The sequence below is a fragment of the Diplotaxodon limnothrissa genome, linkage group LG10 (genome assembly GCF_057381915.1).
Source record: "Diplotaxodon limnothrissa isolate DT_005_m linkage group LG10, D_limnothrissa_male_GT1.1, whole genome shotgun sequence".
Taxonomy (NCBI): Eukaryota; Metazoa; Chordata; class Actinopteri; order Cichliformes; family Cichlidae; genus Diplotaxodon; species Diplotaxodon limnothrissa.
The window spans coordinates 23,189,632-23,207,130 of record NC_140605.1 but is presented as its reverse complement, the minus strand read 5'-3'; the positions used below and the strand labels follow the sequence as shown (position 1 = coordinate 23,207,130).

General features: G+C 40.4%; 1 protein-coding gene across 2 annotated transcripts in view; it reads right to left on the bottom strand.

Moving 5' to 3' along the window:
* LOC146624482 (glucocorticoid receptor-like) overlaps positions 1–17,499 on the bottom strand; it is a 68,719-nt gene that overhangs the window by 18,021 nt on the left and 33,199 nt on the right. Inside the window, exons 3-5 of one of the 2 annotated variants that reach the window (XM_085364613.1) lie at positions 8,685–8,854; positions 6,364–6,390; positions 1,859–1,975 (exon numbers count right to left, since the gene is read on the bottom strand). In XM_085364613.1, the coding sequence (XP_085220739.1) occupies positions 1,859–1,975; positions 6,364–6,390; positions 8,685–8,854 (314 nt within the window). The remainder of the gene's footprint in view (positions 1–1,858; positions 1,976–6,363; positions 6,391–8,684; positions 8,855–17,499) is intronic. The other variant, XM_085364614.1, reaches the window with a different exon arrangement.

Below are 17,499 nucleotides of genomic sequence, written 5' to 3'. Positions count from 1 at the left end.
TCAGCCCTACCTGTGTCTGTCCTTGGTGCTCTGTTCATGTCCCCGTGTTGTGTTGTAAATCAGTCTGTGTGTTTCCTGCTTTACTTTGAAGGCTCGTGTCCTAGAGTTCCTGTTTTGTTCTGAAAGTCTGTGTCTGTTGTCATTGTGTTCAGCTTGTCTCCTCCGGTCCTCATGTGTATTAGGTTCAGCTGTTCTTCCCTCCTGTGTGTGATTACCTGATTACCTTGTGTGTGTGTATATTTAGTGGGTGTCGGTCTGTGTTCGTTGTCGGCTTGTCTGCGTTCTATGGTGTTCCGTTCCTGTCTCTGCCCTGCACCCCTTTTGTATGGTCTCAGGTTCGTCATTTAGTTCTCCCAGTTTAGGTTTCTTCAGTTGTTTTGTCATGCCTCACTGCCTGTTTTTGCCACTCCACCACTTGTAAATAAACATCACTCGAATCATCAGTCACTGCCGCATTTTGGGTCCTCCTTTTCCTCCAACACCACACGGCTCACCCCGCCAGCCGTGACATATGGTCTCCTTAGACCAATCCATGAGTGTTTGTGTTTTTCATTTTTTATACGCTTTTATTGTACTGGCAGTGTGCTTGGGATCGTTGCTGCACTAAAAAAATTTAGCTGTTGCTAATGAGATGCTTTCCAAATGTATTGCATGGCTAATCAAAATCTGACGCTACTTCTCTGTGTTTACAATTCAATCAATTTTGACAACACTGGCTGAAATGCAGCCCCAAACCATGACAGATCCTCCACTACATTTTACAGATGGCTGTATATGCTCACTGTTGGACCTCTCGTCTGACCTCCTCCATGCATACTGATGATAATTTGAACCAGAATTTTATTCAAATTAGTATCATTCAGTCGATAAGACGTATTGTCAAAGATTTTCTGTTCAGTTCTTGTGTAATTTGGCCTCCGTTTACCTCATTTTCTATGATTTCCATTCCTTATGAATGATTTCATGGCAACCACTCTTTCACTGAGACCACACTGCTAGAATGCGCCTTTCTTATCTGTTGTTACAGCTCTGTATCACTGGCTTCCTTTTACTAAGTAATGTGATTGTTTGTTTTTGCAATCAGAGTTATATGTGCAAGCTCCTTATCCTGATTGGTGTTTCCACTTGGCTCATATTCACTAGATCATCTGGGATTTGGACCAGAGACCTCTTGCAAGAATTATACTGCCTAGACCAGAGTTTCTTTAAATGAACCACTGCAAGTAGAACATGGACATCCAAGGAGAAAGTGTGACACTAAGTGAAATTAATACTTGAAGGGAAAATTAGGTTACTGGTACAATTAATTTCATTAAATGAACCAATTTGGATCAGTTTTTATTAATGATTGATTACAAATTGTGTGGGACATGAACTTTTTTCAGCTTCTGAAGTTGGGGCTTCCCGAAAAACTTTAAGAACCACTTCCCTAAACTAAAGCTGCTCGCACTGAATCACAGCTGCCCCGAATGACAAATTGGCTGCACTTTGAAGCAGCTGTAGGGATTACTGCTGCAGTTTGGCTGTGGCGCTGGTCTAGTCATGGTGGAAGCCAAGATGAAAGAAGAGCAGTCAATATTATAGGCTGAACATAAGCCAAGTGGAAGCACCAATCAGCAACAAGCCCTTGCACATACAGATGAGAGTCCAAGAAAAGAGTAATTCACACTTTAAGAGAAGAACTGCAACATCCACCTTTGTGTGAATGATCCAATCAAAGCCTGCTGGAAATATAACCAGCACAGGTACTTTACTTTACTTCACAATATTGCACATAAGACAAGATAAAGATGCCCAGTTTTTCATTAAAGCATTGAACGTTGGCTGGACTCATTTAAAGATGGGTCTGATCATTTACCTTCCAAGTTCATTCCAGCTTGAAGACATTTTCTGAAGCGGCAGGCTGGACAGTTCTTCCTGCGGATCTTATCAATGATGCAGTCATTTCTCCCTGCACACAGGTAGTTGTGCTGGCCTGTAAATAGAAGAAGGAGAAAAAGGAGGGGGGAAAGAAGACATTAGCTAGCAAAGAATGTTTGAGAAGGATTAGCACGAGCAATATCTATGACCACACTAATCACCTGTTGTACAGTAAGCCTAACAGGCTTGTGGGATCCCTTTGGTGTTAACAGCTTCACTTCCACAACTATGCACTTAGACTAGACAGCAAAATCCACGCCATTGGTCTTTGAGAGTAACGCACAGTCCATATCATTACATACATAACATTCCTATTATGGAGCATGCACCAGATTCTAAAACAGGTCCACATTTGATTATAGAGCATGGATACTTTTGATTTCTTAATAATCCTTTGTTACACAAGAAGGAACAGTTGATTTGTGACCACAATGAGGAAGTCATGTGAAGTCAATCACCACCTAAACTACTTTTTTTTTTTTTGGGGGGGGATATTTGCAAGCAATAGTTTGTTGTTAAAGAATTATGAATGCATATATAATTCTATATTTTACAGATGTGCACAGCTAGTCCCTGGTTGCACTGAAACTTCTTACTCGTTTAATGTCTGTAAATTCATTGAAGACATACTAAATGCTTTCATATTGTGGCAGTATGTCTTACGACAGTGCAACTTTGATCCTCTGAGATATCCAACCGAACCTTATTCTCTGCACTTTTCTATAAAGCACATTTTGGCCTGGTTGTCACCAATTCTCTTAGCTTTGTTATCTTTGGTTAAAATACTTTAATTACAATATCTTGTATTTTTTCAAATAAAAGATAATATTTCAATCCGGATACGCATGAGTCTGAGAGATGATGACATGTCAAACCACTAAGTTACTTTGTTTCTTGAGCGTTCTTTTTGCTGATTAAAATTTGCCCCAAAATGATCCTCATTGCAAGTGTACAGCAGAAGGACAAACATGCCTGAGGATGAATTTGGCATTTCGTACATTAACATTGTCTCTTGAACACTTTCAAGATCACAATCTGCAGCATTTTGTCAATATAATTGTCAGGTCTGTATTTTTTAGCTGTGAAAGGCCTCACTAAATCATTGGGCTGTTGCTCAATATTTTATGGGCTATGCTTGAAGATCTATTTTATGTCTCAGTTATGTAGTCTTGATGCAACAGCGTTTTTGTTCCAGTGCATGTAACACTTATACGACAGGACCTGGAAGCATCACATTAATCACTTTCCTTCTAGCAACAGATATGCTTTTTATTTTTGTGATGACTATTCAGTAGATAACCTATGCTGTGGAATTGGTCATAGTTTAAAGTTTCACTGTGACACTTCTTTGAAATCAAAATGGGATGATTAACTAGAAGTGTCTTTGATTTTCCCCATATGAGTAACTAACCCAACCAAGAATTTTATATGAAGTGTTGGTGGTGTTTACTCTGAAAAACAGACCATGGGCAGTTATTTAGAAAAGTTGCAACTAATTGACATCTGCCAGAGCAAAGGATTCACAATTTTTTTACCACTTCCTTCAGTTACCAGTCACTGTCAACTGAAAGTCAGCACATTTCTACATTTCATTTCCACTGGCTTTACATAGAAGTCTGCTTTTCTCACAGTTGGAATTGTGTGTCATTGTCTGAAATAAGACTGCTTATACATAGGACACACTATAAAATGCACAAATCACAAATTAGAAGAGTTAAAAAATATATCAGGAATGCAGGCTACTTTTTCGACTTTGTGTTTACTCACTGGATTTGTGCTGCAAAGCACCAAGCGTCAGACTATAGTCTGCTCCAGCTCTGCAACACAAAAACATCCCTCCTCTATCATTTGTGGTGTTCTTGTGAAAAATTGTTTGATAAGTTCATCCAATCTTATCAATCGAATATGTCCGTTCTATGCAATTGAATTTCTACATTGTAGCTTACTATGGTGGGGAACGGTGAAAAGCCTACTTATTAGTCACTCGTGTTATAATAGCATTACTCATCATGGTGTAATGGCTGTTCTACACATTATAACGAGTGGCAAAAGCAGAGGATTCAATAAATAGTCTTTTCATGTTACTGAAACTCATTATAATAGATGATACAACAAACTCTCCAGAAACCATTCATTTATTTTTTTATAGACCCGCTGAAAACCTTCTGCATGATTGCAGAAAAACTCATTGACTGTATACAAAGTCACCAGCGTCAGTATTCCCCCTAGGGTGGAGGATGAACACTGATCTCCTAATCTACCCTGATCTTTAAAATGTAATGCTTTTGATGCTTTTTGACCTAAAGGGCATTTAATTATACTGCTGGAGACATGTAATAAAATGGAAGAGCAATACTGCACAGTGTGTGACAACTTAAATTTCGTGGGCACTTAAAAAGGAAAGGAACACTATATAAATATGAAGAGAAGCACTATATAAAAAGAATCATATTATTCAATTGACAACATAAAAAAAATAGTACGTGCCTTTGTATACAGCAAAGCTTATCCAGTGCTGTTTTCTTGCACATTTGACACGTTTCAGGTCATAAAACAAATTTGAATATTAGATAAAGACAAGCAAAGTAAGTATAAAGTAAGTAAGTATAAAATGGTGCTTTTAAATGATGATCTAAGCCTCCCTGTCCCTTTGTGAATAACTAATTGCCCCCTAAACTTAATAACTGGTTGTGCCACCGTTGGCATCAAGAGCTCCAATCAAGTGTTCAACTGTCATTGAGCCTTTTACATTACTGTGGAGGAATTTTGGCCCACTCTTCTTTGTGGAATTGTTTTAATTCAGCCACACTGGAGGGTTTTCAAGCATGAATGACCTGTTTTAAGTTAATGCCAAATCATCTCAATCTGATTGAAATCCAGAGCCTTAACTAGGCTTAATGAAGCTCTGCTAACTCTGATATTCCCTCTCTATTTACAAGTAACTTCTTTACAACAGTAGCATCCTGCTGGTCCACCAGTGGGCAGCTCATACTGTGAAGAATGAGCAGCAGGAAGGGTTTGGTTTGCATTAACAAGGAATGAACATGGCTGAAAATGATCGGTAAACAGTAAAATATGTTCACAGATATGGTTGTACAAACAGGGATGCATACAGAAGCTACAGTGATCTAGGCAGAAGCTGAAAAAGAACTGAAGCTTAAACAGAGTCATTTTCCCCTGCCTGCCAGCACATACACAGAGAAAATTAGCACAAAAAGCAGGGATCAGCGCTGCTATATTGCATATTACAGGTGGCGAAACTAATCCAGATGTCCACATAGAAATCATGATAAACGCGCTACGAAACCCAGTAATAATCATAATATTCCACAATAAAAATTGGTGGTGTGATGACAAGATTGGAGCTGCATGTTGCAGCCGTCGCTGATATCACAGAGAGTCATTGCAAACAATGGCGTAAACAGCCATCTGTAGTGTCAAAAGTGCCAACTGAATCCCACTGGTATTCTCCCTCCCTTATCCTGCCCTAATCTGCTAACAAGGGTCTGGCACGACCCATCAGCAGTGGATGGTGAAGCCCGTAGCTGAGTTTGTAACCAATACTGGCATACAGGGTTAGTGGTTGGCACTGTGAAGTCACAGTCAGGAGGTCCTGAGCTTAAACGTGACCAGTGGAAGGGAATCCACTTTTTGATTCTGTAAAGGTAAACCACCAAATGTTTAGTATTTCATAATTCGCTTTATAATTAACAGAAGGAAAAATGTAACTACAGGGGTAAATGGTAAATGGCCTGTATTTATATAGCGCTTTACTAGTCCCTAAGGACCCCAAAGCGCTTTACATATCCAGTCATCCACCCATTCACACACACATTCACACACTGGTGATGGCAAGCTACATTGTAGCCACAGCCACCCTGGGGCGCACTGACAGAGGCGAGGCTGCCGGACACTGGCGCCACCGGGCCCTCTGACCACCACCAGTAAGCAACGGGTGAAGTGTCTTGCCCAAGGACACAACGACCGAGACTGTCCAAGCCGGGGCTCGAACCGGCAACCTTCCGATTACAAGGCGAACTCCCAACTCTTGAGCCACGATCGCCCCAGGGTGGCAGAGGTTTCATTTCTCATGACAGATCTCAGGAAGTAATGTGGGTTAAGTGCTGAAAAAACAGACCTAACTGGAGACAGCATGTGATTGCGTTTAGATCTATCATCGTAGAGGAAGATAAGATGAGGGGCATTCCAGACAGAAAATGAAGAGTGCAAAAATCATTCACAGGCAATTTATGCTGATTTAAATGACCAAATCAGTACATTTGCATGCATTAACAGATAGCTGGCGGAACAGGCTATGCATGTTTCTAGACAGATTGATCAGTGCTGAAAAAGTACAGGGGACATTGGCAAATCATGAATGCTAAAATTTCCATCATCATCATCATTATTACTATTATTATTATTAAAAGTGTATTTATTTACCATCTGTGTTTTGTCGTGCTCTCCATCCTTCCCCATAGAGACAATGACCAGAGAAGGAAGAGGGGGAGAGAAAAACAAAAATGACAGGTATGACTTTCTCATTATTACTGTAGGCAGTGAAATTGCACTTCATATCGAATGCTTGGCAGTTACACCAGCACTGCATAACAAATACCGACATGCTGGATAACCGTTAATCATGATCTTAGTATACCATAGAAGTAAATATCGTAGATATCAGGATATAATTCAGGGCATACCAAGGGTTCTTGTTTCCAGTTTCAGTCTATCTGTATCAGTTTGTCTGATACTTGTTTCCTTTTCTATGTTGGAGACTGTGAAATGTTTCTATAATAAATTCCATTAAAAACCGGCCCAGTTAATCCTTAACTGCTGCAGAAGTCAAATAATCCATCTACACCGTGTCCCCAAATATTCAGAGTAATGATTTCCCTAAAGCAAGTCTGATCGCGAGGTATTCTTTCACCAGCAACGCATAGAAATGAAAGAAAAGGACAGGGCTATGTTAACTGATACCTGAAATTAAGTGAGTCATTTCTGTGCATATTCAGTAAGTTTGGGCAATGATAAATTGAAGTTGATGTCTTAGGGTTAGGGTTAGTCGCTAATAATGACTTAAAATACACCTCAGAAAACCCTATCTAAGCAACCTGTAACACATCTGCAGAGGCAGCTTGTAGAAAGAAAGGGAATGGAAAGAGAGCAGAAGAGAAGCTCAGGGATGAATGCATGACAGTAAAAGCATTTAATGCAAAATACGGTTTGTCAAATGCATTCTTGCCCGTCCCTCCAAAGCATTCTGACACACAAACCATTTAGAGATAAATATGCACATTGAAGTACATATGTAGCTAACCTTTTCTTACTTGTTTGTGCACATATTAAATAGGTCTATGTAACCACTGTGATTCAACAAAAATATAATCAAATAAAATCAAATACCTTGCCTGTACCCCATTAGAAGATACGCTCACTAGACATTTCATTAGGTACACCTGCTCAACTGCTTGTTAACACAGATATGTACACAGAAAGCTGCATGGCAGCAACTGGCTGGTCTGAGTATTCTGAGCTGAGATTTTCCCACAGAACCATCTCTGGGGGCTACAGAAAATGGTCCAATAAAGAGAAAACATCTAATGAGTGGCAAGTGTCTAGAATGCCCTGGCATTCTCTGGGTATTTTTTCCAGAGGTCAGAGGAATGGCCACCGTGCTTTGAGCTGCTAGGAAACCAACAATAACTTGTTCCAATCAAGATATGGTGAAGAGTATCTCCGAACGCACAGCATGTCAAACTCTGATGCAGATGAACTACAGCAGCAGAAGAACCCACAAGGTCCCACTCCTGCCAGCTAAGAATGGGAAACTAAAGCTACAAATTCACATGGACTCAACAAAATTGGACAACTGAAAACATTTGAAAACAACAGGGTCAGAATTTAGTGTAAACAACATGAAAGCATGGATCCCTTCTGTCTTGTATAAAAGCGGTCAGGCTGGTGGTGGTGTTGCAACAGTGTGGGGGATACTTTCTTGGCACATTTTTGGTCCCTTCACACCAACTGAGCATTGCTTAAACGCCTCAGCCTCACAAAGCTTGAATAATCCCAAGCACATTGGCCTGTGGTGGAACCGGAGAGTCTTATCAGCCAACAAATCTGCAGCGATTGTGTGATGCTAACAGGTCATGTACTGAAATCTCTGAGGAATGGTTCCAGCACCTTTCTGAATCGATGCCATGAACAATTAGGGCAAAGGGGGTCTAAACCAGTATGGTAAGGTGTACCTAATAAATTGGCTAGAGAGCGTGGCCACTTTATTGGAAAGCTGGAAAAGAAAATGGAAAGATGATATTTCTGGATTACGGCCTTTCCTCTGCACGCTTTTGTTTTGTTGGTAATCAAAACCAGTTGTAAGCAGTCCCTGCTTTGGGGCATAACAAACAAGAAGGGGAATAAAAGAGGTGGAGAAATACAACTAATGTACTAAACCCACAAACAATTGAAGAAATAAGATCTCACCCTGCACTCTACTATTCAACTGTGACCCTGAACTTGGAGAAATCATTAAATTTTCTTCTTCAGGACAGAGCAGAGATGTGCAGAAGCATCAAGAGCTGTAGTGTAACGGGAGAAAACTTGTAATAAATACTAGCAATTTAGTGCATATGTATATAAGCATATGTAATTTAAACATCCATAGTACCATCATTCAAAGTAAAACTGAATTTCCAGCATTAATGAGGAGTGTGCCGTGTCTGAGTGATTGAGGCAGTGGGTGCAGATTGCGGGAGACCAACCTTCAACGGCTCTCTTGAAGAAAACCTTGCAGCTGCCACATGTTACAACCCCGTAATGGCATCCAGAGGCCTCATCTGAGCACACCAAACAGATCTTATGAGTCTGCCCGCTGGTCTTGGATTGGGCAGGTACCACAGAGCTGCTGATCTCTCCTTCTCTGGGTGATGAACTGTAATATGTAGAGAGAGGAAAGAGGGGGAAAACATGTGTCAAGAATGCTGATTTGCAGCATGGAAATGTCATGTGTAGGGTGACTCATTCACACCACCTTTGAATGAGCCCAAATTTAGTCATGCAATTTTCTGTAAACGGATCCCAAATATACACAGTATTACAGAGACAGAACAAAGAACCGACTCAAATCTTAGGGTGATAAAAAAAAATGCATCCCTCATCGGAATTCAAACCCTCATAGTGTTTGCAGTGTTTTCCCCAGGTTGACACAACGCAATGATGAGCCAGATGTCTTTTCATTAATGAATGCTTAAAGTGAAAAACAAATCAACTCTAAGCCAAATCCAATGAAGCCTATCACTAACAGCTTCTCTGTGCTGTATCTAGGCTCTAAATCTCAGTCCAATCTTCTAAGTGTGTTACGATACAAAGTAAAGAATTTTATACTTCTTGTGTAATCACACACAGTCATACACGTTGTTATTTCCAACTGAGAGATTTACATACATGAAGTGCACTGTGAGGCTTAACTAGTCACTAAGACCAACTTGACAGCTGCACTGCAAGTTAAGTGGCAGGATGCAAACCAAGAATACATTACGTCTGCTGTGTTCGACTGACACTGCCGTGTAATCCATCACAGGAATTTGACCGCATTAAAGGACTTAAATCTTTCCCCTGTTGTTTGTTTTGGTAGCACACTAGTTGGAATGTATATGGGGATTATGTAATAGGATTAGCTTGCTAAGCCTGACAATGACTTTGCGTTTAGGTCCACAGATATCTTGGCTCCAGTGCTGATACAACATCACTTCTCAACTAAGGCTTCAAGTGTTTTGCTGTCCATTTTCTCCACATGTTCAATCAGAACTGGAAAGTACAGTGGATTACATTAACTGGAACTCTGAATCCACCTCACAGATCAGCAGCACTGCTATCTAAAAAAGCATGACCCAAATTCACAGGGCCTAGTTTCTGATGGTCACTGGAAAGACGACACTTGCTTATGTAAATTGGACCGCAACCAAGGGGAGTAGCGTTGATGGATCTTGGAAGACACCTTAAGCTAAGATGTCTATTCATATCTATGGTGAGCTAGTCAAGATGACTCCAACGCAGCCAAGTTCGAATGGTATCTGGATTCGGAATGCAGTCCCAGCTAAACTTCTGATCCCCATCTGAGCAAAGTATGCAATCACAAAACACAGAATACTTTTTCCACAAGTACTGTTCCATTGCACCACAAAAATAAATGCACCTCTGTTAAATATGCATACCTCAATTTCAGACCTAGTTTTCTGCATCACTATAACCTCAGAGGCTAAGTATGGTTCATCAAACCCACAAATTGAAACTATTAGGAGTTTCAGCTGGAAGTACAGTAATCTGCTTCAATAGTCTAATCAAATTTGGCACATATAGGTTACGTGCAGACAATGTATATACAAAACAGTCCTTTTCCCCTTATTGTTCAGTTGATCCTGTACATAGTCCATATATTAGGACACACCAGTGATCCTGATGCAAGATGGGATTACTTATAAGGATTTTTATAACAACTGAATGACTGCTAATTTTAATTACATGATATGTCAGTTAAAAGGCTATTGTCATTACATAGCCAAAATATGCTAGTGTGTGTGCTACATTCGGATCCTTCCTTAACACAAGGGATCTGGCAGAGTTTTACACAAATATACTGATGGGCGATTATTTTTCATTTCTGCTACAGTCGTGTTTTCAAAGGGCTCGATGCGGTCCTTTCACAGGACTTTTTAAATGAGTTGTTTTAACAATGAGGATCATACCAAAAACAAACATCTATGCTATTTGTTCATCATCAACCTGGCAAACAACTCCACTTGTGGTGTCACAGCTTTTCAAATCTGAAGTCATTAGGTAAATCATTTCCAGCATGAGCAACTGAGCCATAATCGTAAGGAAACAAACACAGAATACCTCATTATGACAGGTATTGCATAATATTGTAAATTAAGTCTATAAAATTTGCTTTTGCAAATGTGGAATTTCCCCAACACGCCCATTTGGGATGCTACAATGAAAATTCAAGCAGACCTTAAAAGAGTTAAAAGCCCAAGCATTTCAGTGGACATAAAACCCTTTATTTCTTTTTTTTCCCGAGAGGTTTGAATATGAGTGTGAATGGTTTGTCTGTCTCTCTGTGTTAGCCCTGAAGCAGACTAGCAACCTGTCCAGGGTATACCCTGCCTCTCATCCTATGGTCGTTGCTTCTAAGGATAAACGGAAGAGTATAGACTGATGGAAATCAAATCAACTTTCAATGTGTTTAAACTTTATTTGCCACACTGGAACTCTGTGAATGTTGGCAAATGCTCCTGCTATGTGCTCATCTTTCTGGTGCTCTCATTACTCGTCTACTTAAAGGAGCAACTGACGAAACTGTGGACACTTATTATGGGGCAGAGCTTGAGCTGTAAATATCTGGACTTCTAGGAGACCACAAAAAAGTGGCCAGTGAAGTGGGAGACCACCTGTGACCAATCATCCGATTTAAACAAATGTAAACACAGAAGTTTAGAAAGACTGACAAATGCAGGCACCTCATCCTCTGCAGCTGAAGTGGAGGCAATGTGTCTGTTTAGATTTTCAGCCATCTAGCTCACAATTGTAGTTGATCTTATTAAAACTGAAGAAGTCTCTTGCACTGGCAAATAATACAGCTAGCTTTCATGTTCCCTGTTTGTCATGAAAATGTGACAAAATATCAACTGCTTGGGAAGAAGAGGGCAGTAGACATATGGACACATTTTGTATTTGATATCACTGAAAAGAAGATGCTTTGAAAACCATATGGAGCAACCCTCATGACCAACTTTTACACTTTTTATTTTGGGTCAACTGAATAAATCTCATATTGAGTCTACTATAATGTTATAATATTTAATCAACTTAAGCTAGATTAAAAATAAAAGAATTTAGATGCCAAAATTATGGCTAAGACTAAAACAAAATATCCTGTCAAAATTAACACAACTGCAATGTAGAGTAGCTATATGTTTAAAAAAATTATCTTATCACTTCTTTTATTCTCATTTTTAATGTTTAAAAGTTCAGTAAACAACAACAACAAAATGTCACATGCTACAAATTTCTGTTCTGGTCTGTTACGGCATGACTCAACTGCTGGTAATGTAAAATGACCACAGGGTGGTGTTTGGATTAAAGATTTATAACCCCCCACCCCTACTTGCGAGCCATTTCATATGCTCCTCCCACTGCTGAGACATCATGTGTGGCTCTGAGCCATGTAGCACAGAGTCAAGCCTCATTAGGAATGCATACTGGGCTAGAACACAGCAGACGTGCACACAGTCGATCGTTCTCTGATGCACACACTCACACGGGCAACAGGGTTTGTATGTACTGACAAACAAGCCAACTCTGCACAGTGATTAAGACACAAAGTGCCAAATGTACACATGCAGAAAAGAGAAGTGTATTAACCCACCTACATACGCATTAACCAATACTTTCCAGTGGGGGGGTTTGAGGAAAAGGCACGAATAAACACAAAAAGCAGGTTGCAGTTCATGGCCCTTTGCTGCTCTTTCATCACCCAAACTGCCTTTGGAACGTGTGTGTGTGTATTTGTGATTTACTGCACGGACTTTGCTGCATCAGTCTAGAACCTGGTCTTAAAAGGCAAATGAAGGAAAGTAAAGGCTGGGCCATGATGACAGTGAATTCCCACACCCTTTTACTTCTACCTACAAACATCGCTTTCGCTGCGTGCGTTTGTGTTTGAACACATGCTAAGAAAGAGTATGTGTCTAAAAATAGCATATGGTGTTCATTGTAAACTACATTCCATTAAAATGGATCCTGATTTATAACTAATTGCAGTAACGTGTTGTTTAATGGACACCAGTAAAAATTATGTGATATAGCAGTAGAAGACATAGAGCAGCATGGACAACAGTCTTAAATAAATAAATTGCCCGTAGCAACCATGGAGAGACTGCGTGAACTGAGCTGACCTGATCTGTCACTGGGGAATCATATAGCAGTAACTACAGTGGGAACTGATATACAGTAAGCCTAGTTTTTCCATTCAGATCAAAGCTTTTTTAGGCTAATGTGTGGGAGCAGAAAGTATGAGGTGCCCATGGGAGGGATGTAGAAAATAAGAGCATTCACAGTGTTGGATCCTGACGCATACCGAAAGTGACTGTAGCTGCTCCATTCGATAAAACGTCAACATTTTTATGTGGAATTTTTAACTGACAAGCAAAAAATAAAAAGCTGTTTGGACACTGATTTATGATTTTAACTGAGATTTGCAGGTTTATTTTAGATATATTTGATTGTAAATATGTAATTTTTATGAATGATATTTGCAAAACAAAACAAAACAACAAATGCTGCAAATAATTCTTGACACGTAGCACAAGTTTCAAATTTGAAATCTGTTGTGTAACAAAAGCCCTGGGTTTTGAAAAGAAAGGAAGTCTGACAGTTTCACATAAGATGGCACAGGAAAAGTAGCCTGCGTCCCTGCTCTAGCAAATATTAGTCAGTGTAGTAAAATATAAAAACAATAAGTCTGTTCTCCATTTTTTAAGCCATTGTGTAATTTTACCGTTTTACTGTACTCTTCCTTTGTTGCCTCTTGCTACTCTCACTTCCTCACTCTCTTCACATCCGTCTCTCTCTTCCTCTCTCTTCCTTTCTCACTGCTCACCCCCCTCACTCTACCTCATTTTCCAAGTTATATAATATTCGCATTACGGCCGCTGGGGCGGACGCCCTCCAACCCCACCCCAGCCCGGCCTCTCAGCCAATCCAGATTCACTACTTGCAGGGAGTATGGAGGAGGTCAGGCGAGTCATGGGATTATCCAACTCACCTACCCGGGAACGGGAATACATGGCGTACGTGTGTGTGTGTTTTCAGTTTGTGTTGCTAATAGGAACCTGTGTGGGTTTGTTGATCTGGTCTTCAAATTACTTAAGCAGAGCCTTTGGTTGCCAGAGAGGAGCGGGGTTATAAAGCTACCCTTGTTTCAAAAATTGTCATGTGATTGTGTCATGGCTCCCTCTTTTCGTCTCCCTTCTTCCTCTTGCTAAACAACACTCACCCACCAACTCTGCCATCCTCGCATGTGAATGTCTAAATCTCCTACGCACGGCTGTCATTTCAATCATCATTTCATAGCATCAGTCACTTCTTCCCCAACCTAAAACTTGAACATTTGTTCGCGACTATCCTCACAAAGTATTTTCAAAGTGTCTTCGAAGCAAACATCAAACAGATGTGAGACTCAATAGAAAAAAATGAAAGCATGACGGTTTCTTCAAATGTTGCATTTATACCTCCCTGAAAAAGTCTTTGTGCCATGCAGCCTGTAAGAAGGAAAGTGTACGGCACTCAAATCTGTTGCTGGCATCCCTTCTCACCTTCATGCAAGGAGTGCTGAACTATAGTCCGCTCAATTTGGTAATACTAGAAAATGCGTAAATATCAAGCGTAAATTATGTCTCAACTACTATGACATGAACATAACTTCAAAAAAACCTACTCAACAAATTGTCCACCAGCTCTTTTTGAGGATGGTTTTAAAATGAAGTTCAAAAAGATAGGACACAAGTGAAAGCACAAATAAGTACCTCAGCCTAACAGTTTGACTTCCTCTCACACGTAGCAACAGTTTGTGCCATGCTATTGCTACTGCGTCTTCTCCTTCTCCTTCCCTCAATGCTGCTATTCTCAAATATACACCAGACACAGATGCCCACAAAGAATCATTAGCAAAGTGGACACAAAGACATCTCATTAGCACTCATTTCCACTGTGGCAGGCTGGGGAATTTTTAGAACTAAATGAGTTACTTCAATCTGTTCTGTCGCCTCTTTTCATCAGGAATTAGTGGAATTTATTCCTTCAACTTGCACTGTGTAGTCAGGGTTGCTCAGTGGTGAAGTAAACACAATGCAAAGCGCTGCACAGCAATCATCTTAATGTTATGATTAAGCATAACATTACATTAGGGAGTAGTTCTTTTACAAGTACAAGAATTACAAGAGAAGATAATTAAAGCAGTGAATGACCTGATTCAGAGCTGCTGCAAAATAGTTTAGCTTTAAAGGTTTTTCTCTCTCAGTAGCTTCGTGTTTTGGATTTTCTAAGGCTTTGGGGATTTATGATATGCTGTTGTGTTGTGAAAACAAATAACTAGACTATTTAAAAACTGTTTATAGGGAATATTCAACATTATACCTACACTTTATTAGGAAGACCTGTCCAGCTGCCCCGATGCCTGTTCAGCCAATCACATGGCAGCAATCTATTGCATTCATGCATGTAGTAACGGTCAGGATGACCTAAAGTTCAAAACAAGTTTCGCAATGAGGATTAAAGGTGATTTCAGTGGCATGGTTGTTGATGCCAGATGGGCTAGTCTGAGTATTTAAGAAACTGCCGAATCTGCTGGGATTTTCCCACACAGCTATCTCTAGAGTTTACTGAGAATGGTCCATCTAAGATAAAATATTCAGTGGGCGGCAGTTTATTGGGGCAAAAATGTCCTGTTGATGCCAGAGGAGAATAGCTAGACTGACTTGAGCTGATAGGAATGCAATAGTTATTTAAATAACCACTTTTTGCAACCAAGGTGTGCAGAAGAGCATCTCTGAAAGCTTCATCAAACCTTGAAGCAGATGGGCTAGAGCAGCAGAAAGCCACAAAAGTACCATTCCAGTCAGGTAAGAACAAGGAACTGAGTCTATAATTCACAGAGGCTTAACAAAATTGAACGACAAAGATTAGAAAAATGTTGCCTGGCCTGATGAGTCTCAGTTTCTGCTGCCACATTTTGTTTGTTTGAATTGCGAGGTGAGAAATTGGCTTAAAAATATGAAAGCATGGATCCTTCCTGCCTTGTATTACTAGCTGAGACTGCTGCTAGTGGTGTAATGGTATGGGGGGACGTTTTCTTGGCACACTTTGGGTCCCTTAGTACCAACTGAGCATTGTTTACACCACCACACCGCAGCCTGACCACGTGTGTCCCTTTACGACCACAGTGTACCCATCTTACAATGGCTACAGGATAATGCACCATGTCACAAATCTCAAATAATCTTAAACTGGTTTCTTGATGACAATGAGTTCACTGCACTCAAAAGACCTTCGTAGTCACTAGATCCCAATCTAGCAGTGCACCTTTGGGATGTGGTAGAACAGGAAATTCACATCATGAATGTGCACCTGACAAGTCTGCAGCAACTGTGTGATACTATCATGTCAATATGGGTCTGTCCAGCACTTTGTTGAAGCAATGCCACGAAGAATTAAAGCAGTTCTGAGCATGAACGAGGAACCCACTAACAATGTGTAACTAATATAAAGACCTGTGAGTGTATAATGACATTAGCAGCTTACATGCTTTAATATTTTAGGGGAAAAAGATATAAACAACAACCAAAAATAAAAAACAAAAACAAAGAAGAGATGGGGTGGGTAGGGTAGAGTAGGACAGTTGGTTGTAGAAGGGATAATACTTATTTAAGTATTAAAGGGCTAATAATATTTAACAACTTGTTTATTTGGGCGACAGGGGCGCTGGGGGTTGGGAAGCGCATTTGTAACCTTGTAACCGGAAGGTCACCGGTTTGATCCCCGGGCCCTCTGTCCTGGTCATTGTGTCCTTGGGCAAGACACTTTACCCTACCGCCTACTGGTGTTGACCAGAGGGGCCGATGGCGCGATATGGCAGCCTTGCTTCTGTCAGTCTGCCCCAGGGAAGCTGTGGCTACAACTGTAGCTTTCCTCCACCAGTGTGTGAATGTGAGAGTGAATGAATAGTGGCATTGTAAAGCGCTTTGGGTGCCTTGAAAAGCGCTATATAAATCCAATCCATTATTATTAACATATTTAGATTAATTGAGTTGATTTTGAGACACTGTAGGCCAGTATTCCATTTGTAATGTGAACTCTTATAAGGGCATTTCTTTCCTTGTTTCTGCTAATCCCCCATCGCAGCAATTAATCCCTGCTATTCTTTTCACCATTTCTCTTGTACTTTATCATTTACAGTAATGATGTTGAGCATGTCATTACTAAGATCCAGACAGACAGACAGATGGCAGAGAACGTGCAGCATCACCAAAACTACCCTGCAGGAGTCTCGTCTCTGTGCCCCACTTCAGTTACACAGTCAGCAAAGACAAGCGCATGTGCGTAGGCAGACGAAGCCAGGAAGGAACAAATCAAAGCTACAGTAAGAGTCAAACTGCAAAGTGTGTTAACAGTAAGGCCCTTCTCCACTTTGATGTACAAGATAATCTGCAGAACAGAGGAGAGCAGTTAACCAAGAGACAAAACTTCTACTGTTTCTCTCTGAGAAGGGCATGGTTTAGGCTAGATGAGGTCACGTGCTAAATCCCTGGAGAGAAGTTATGCTGTATTGGAATGTGGAGCTTTACAGGAAATTGGGCCACATGGTGTCGACCACAGGGAGCAAAATGAAGGGCAATGGCACAATCTTGCAAGTTTATTCCAGTGTGAGATACAGATGATCTACTTTTTCAGACCAGTAGCATGTTACATTTTTATAAGTATATACAGTGTATAATAAAATACAGGGTGCCATTTGAATAC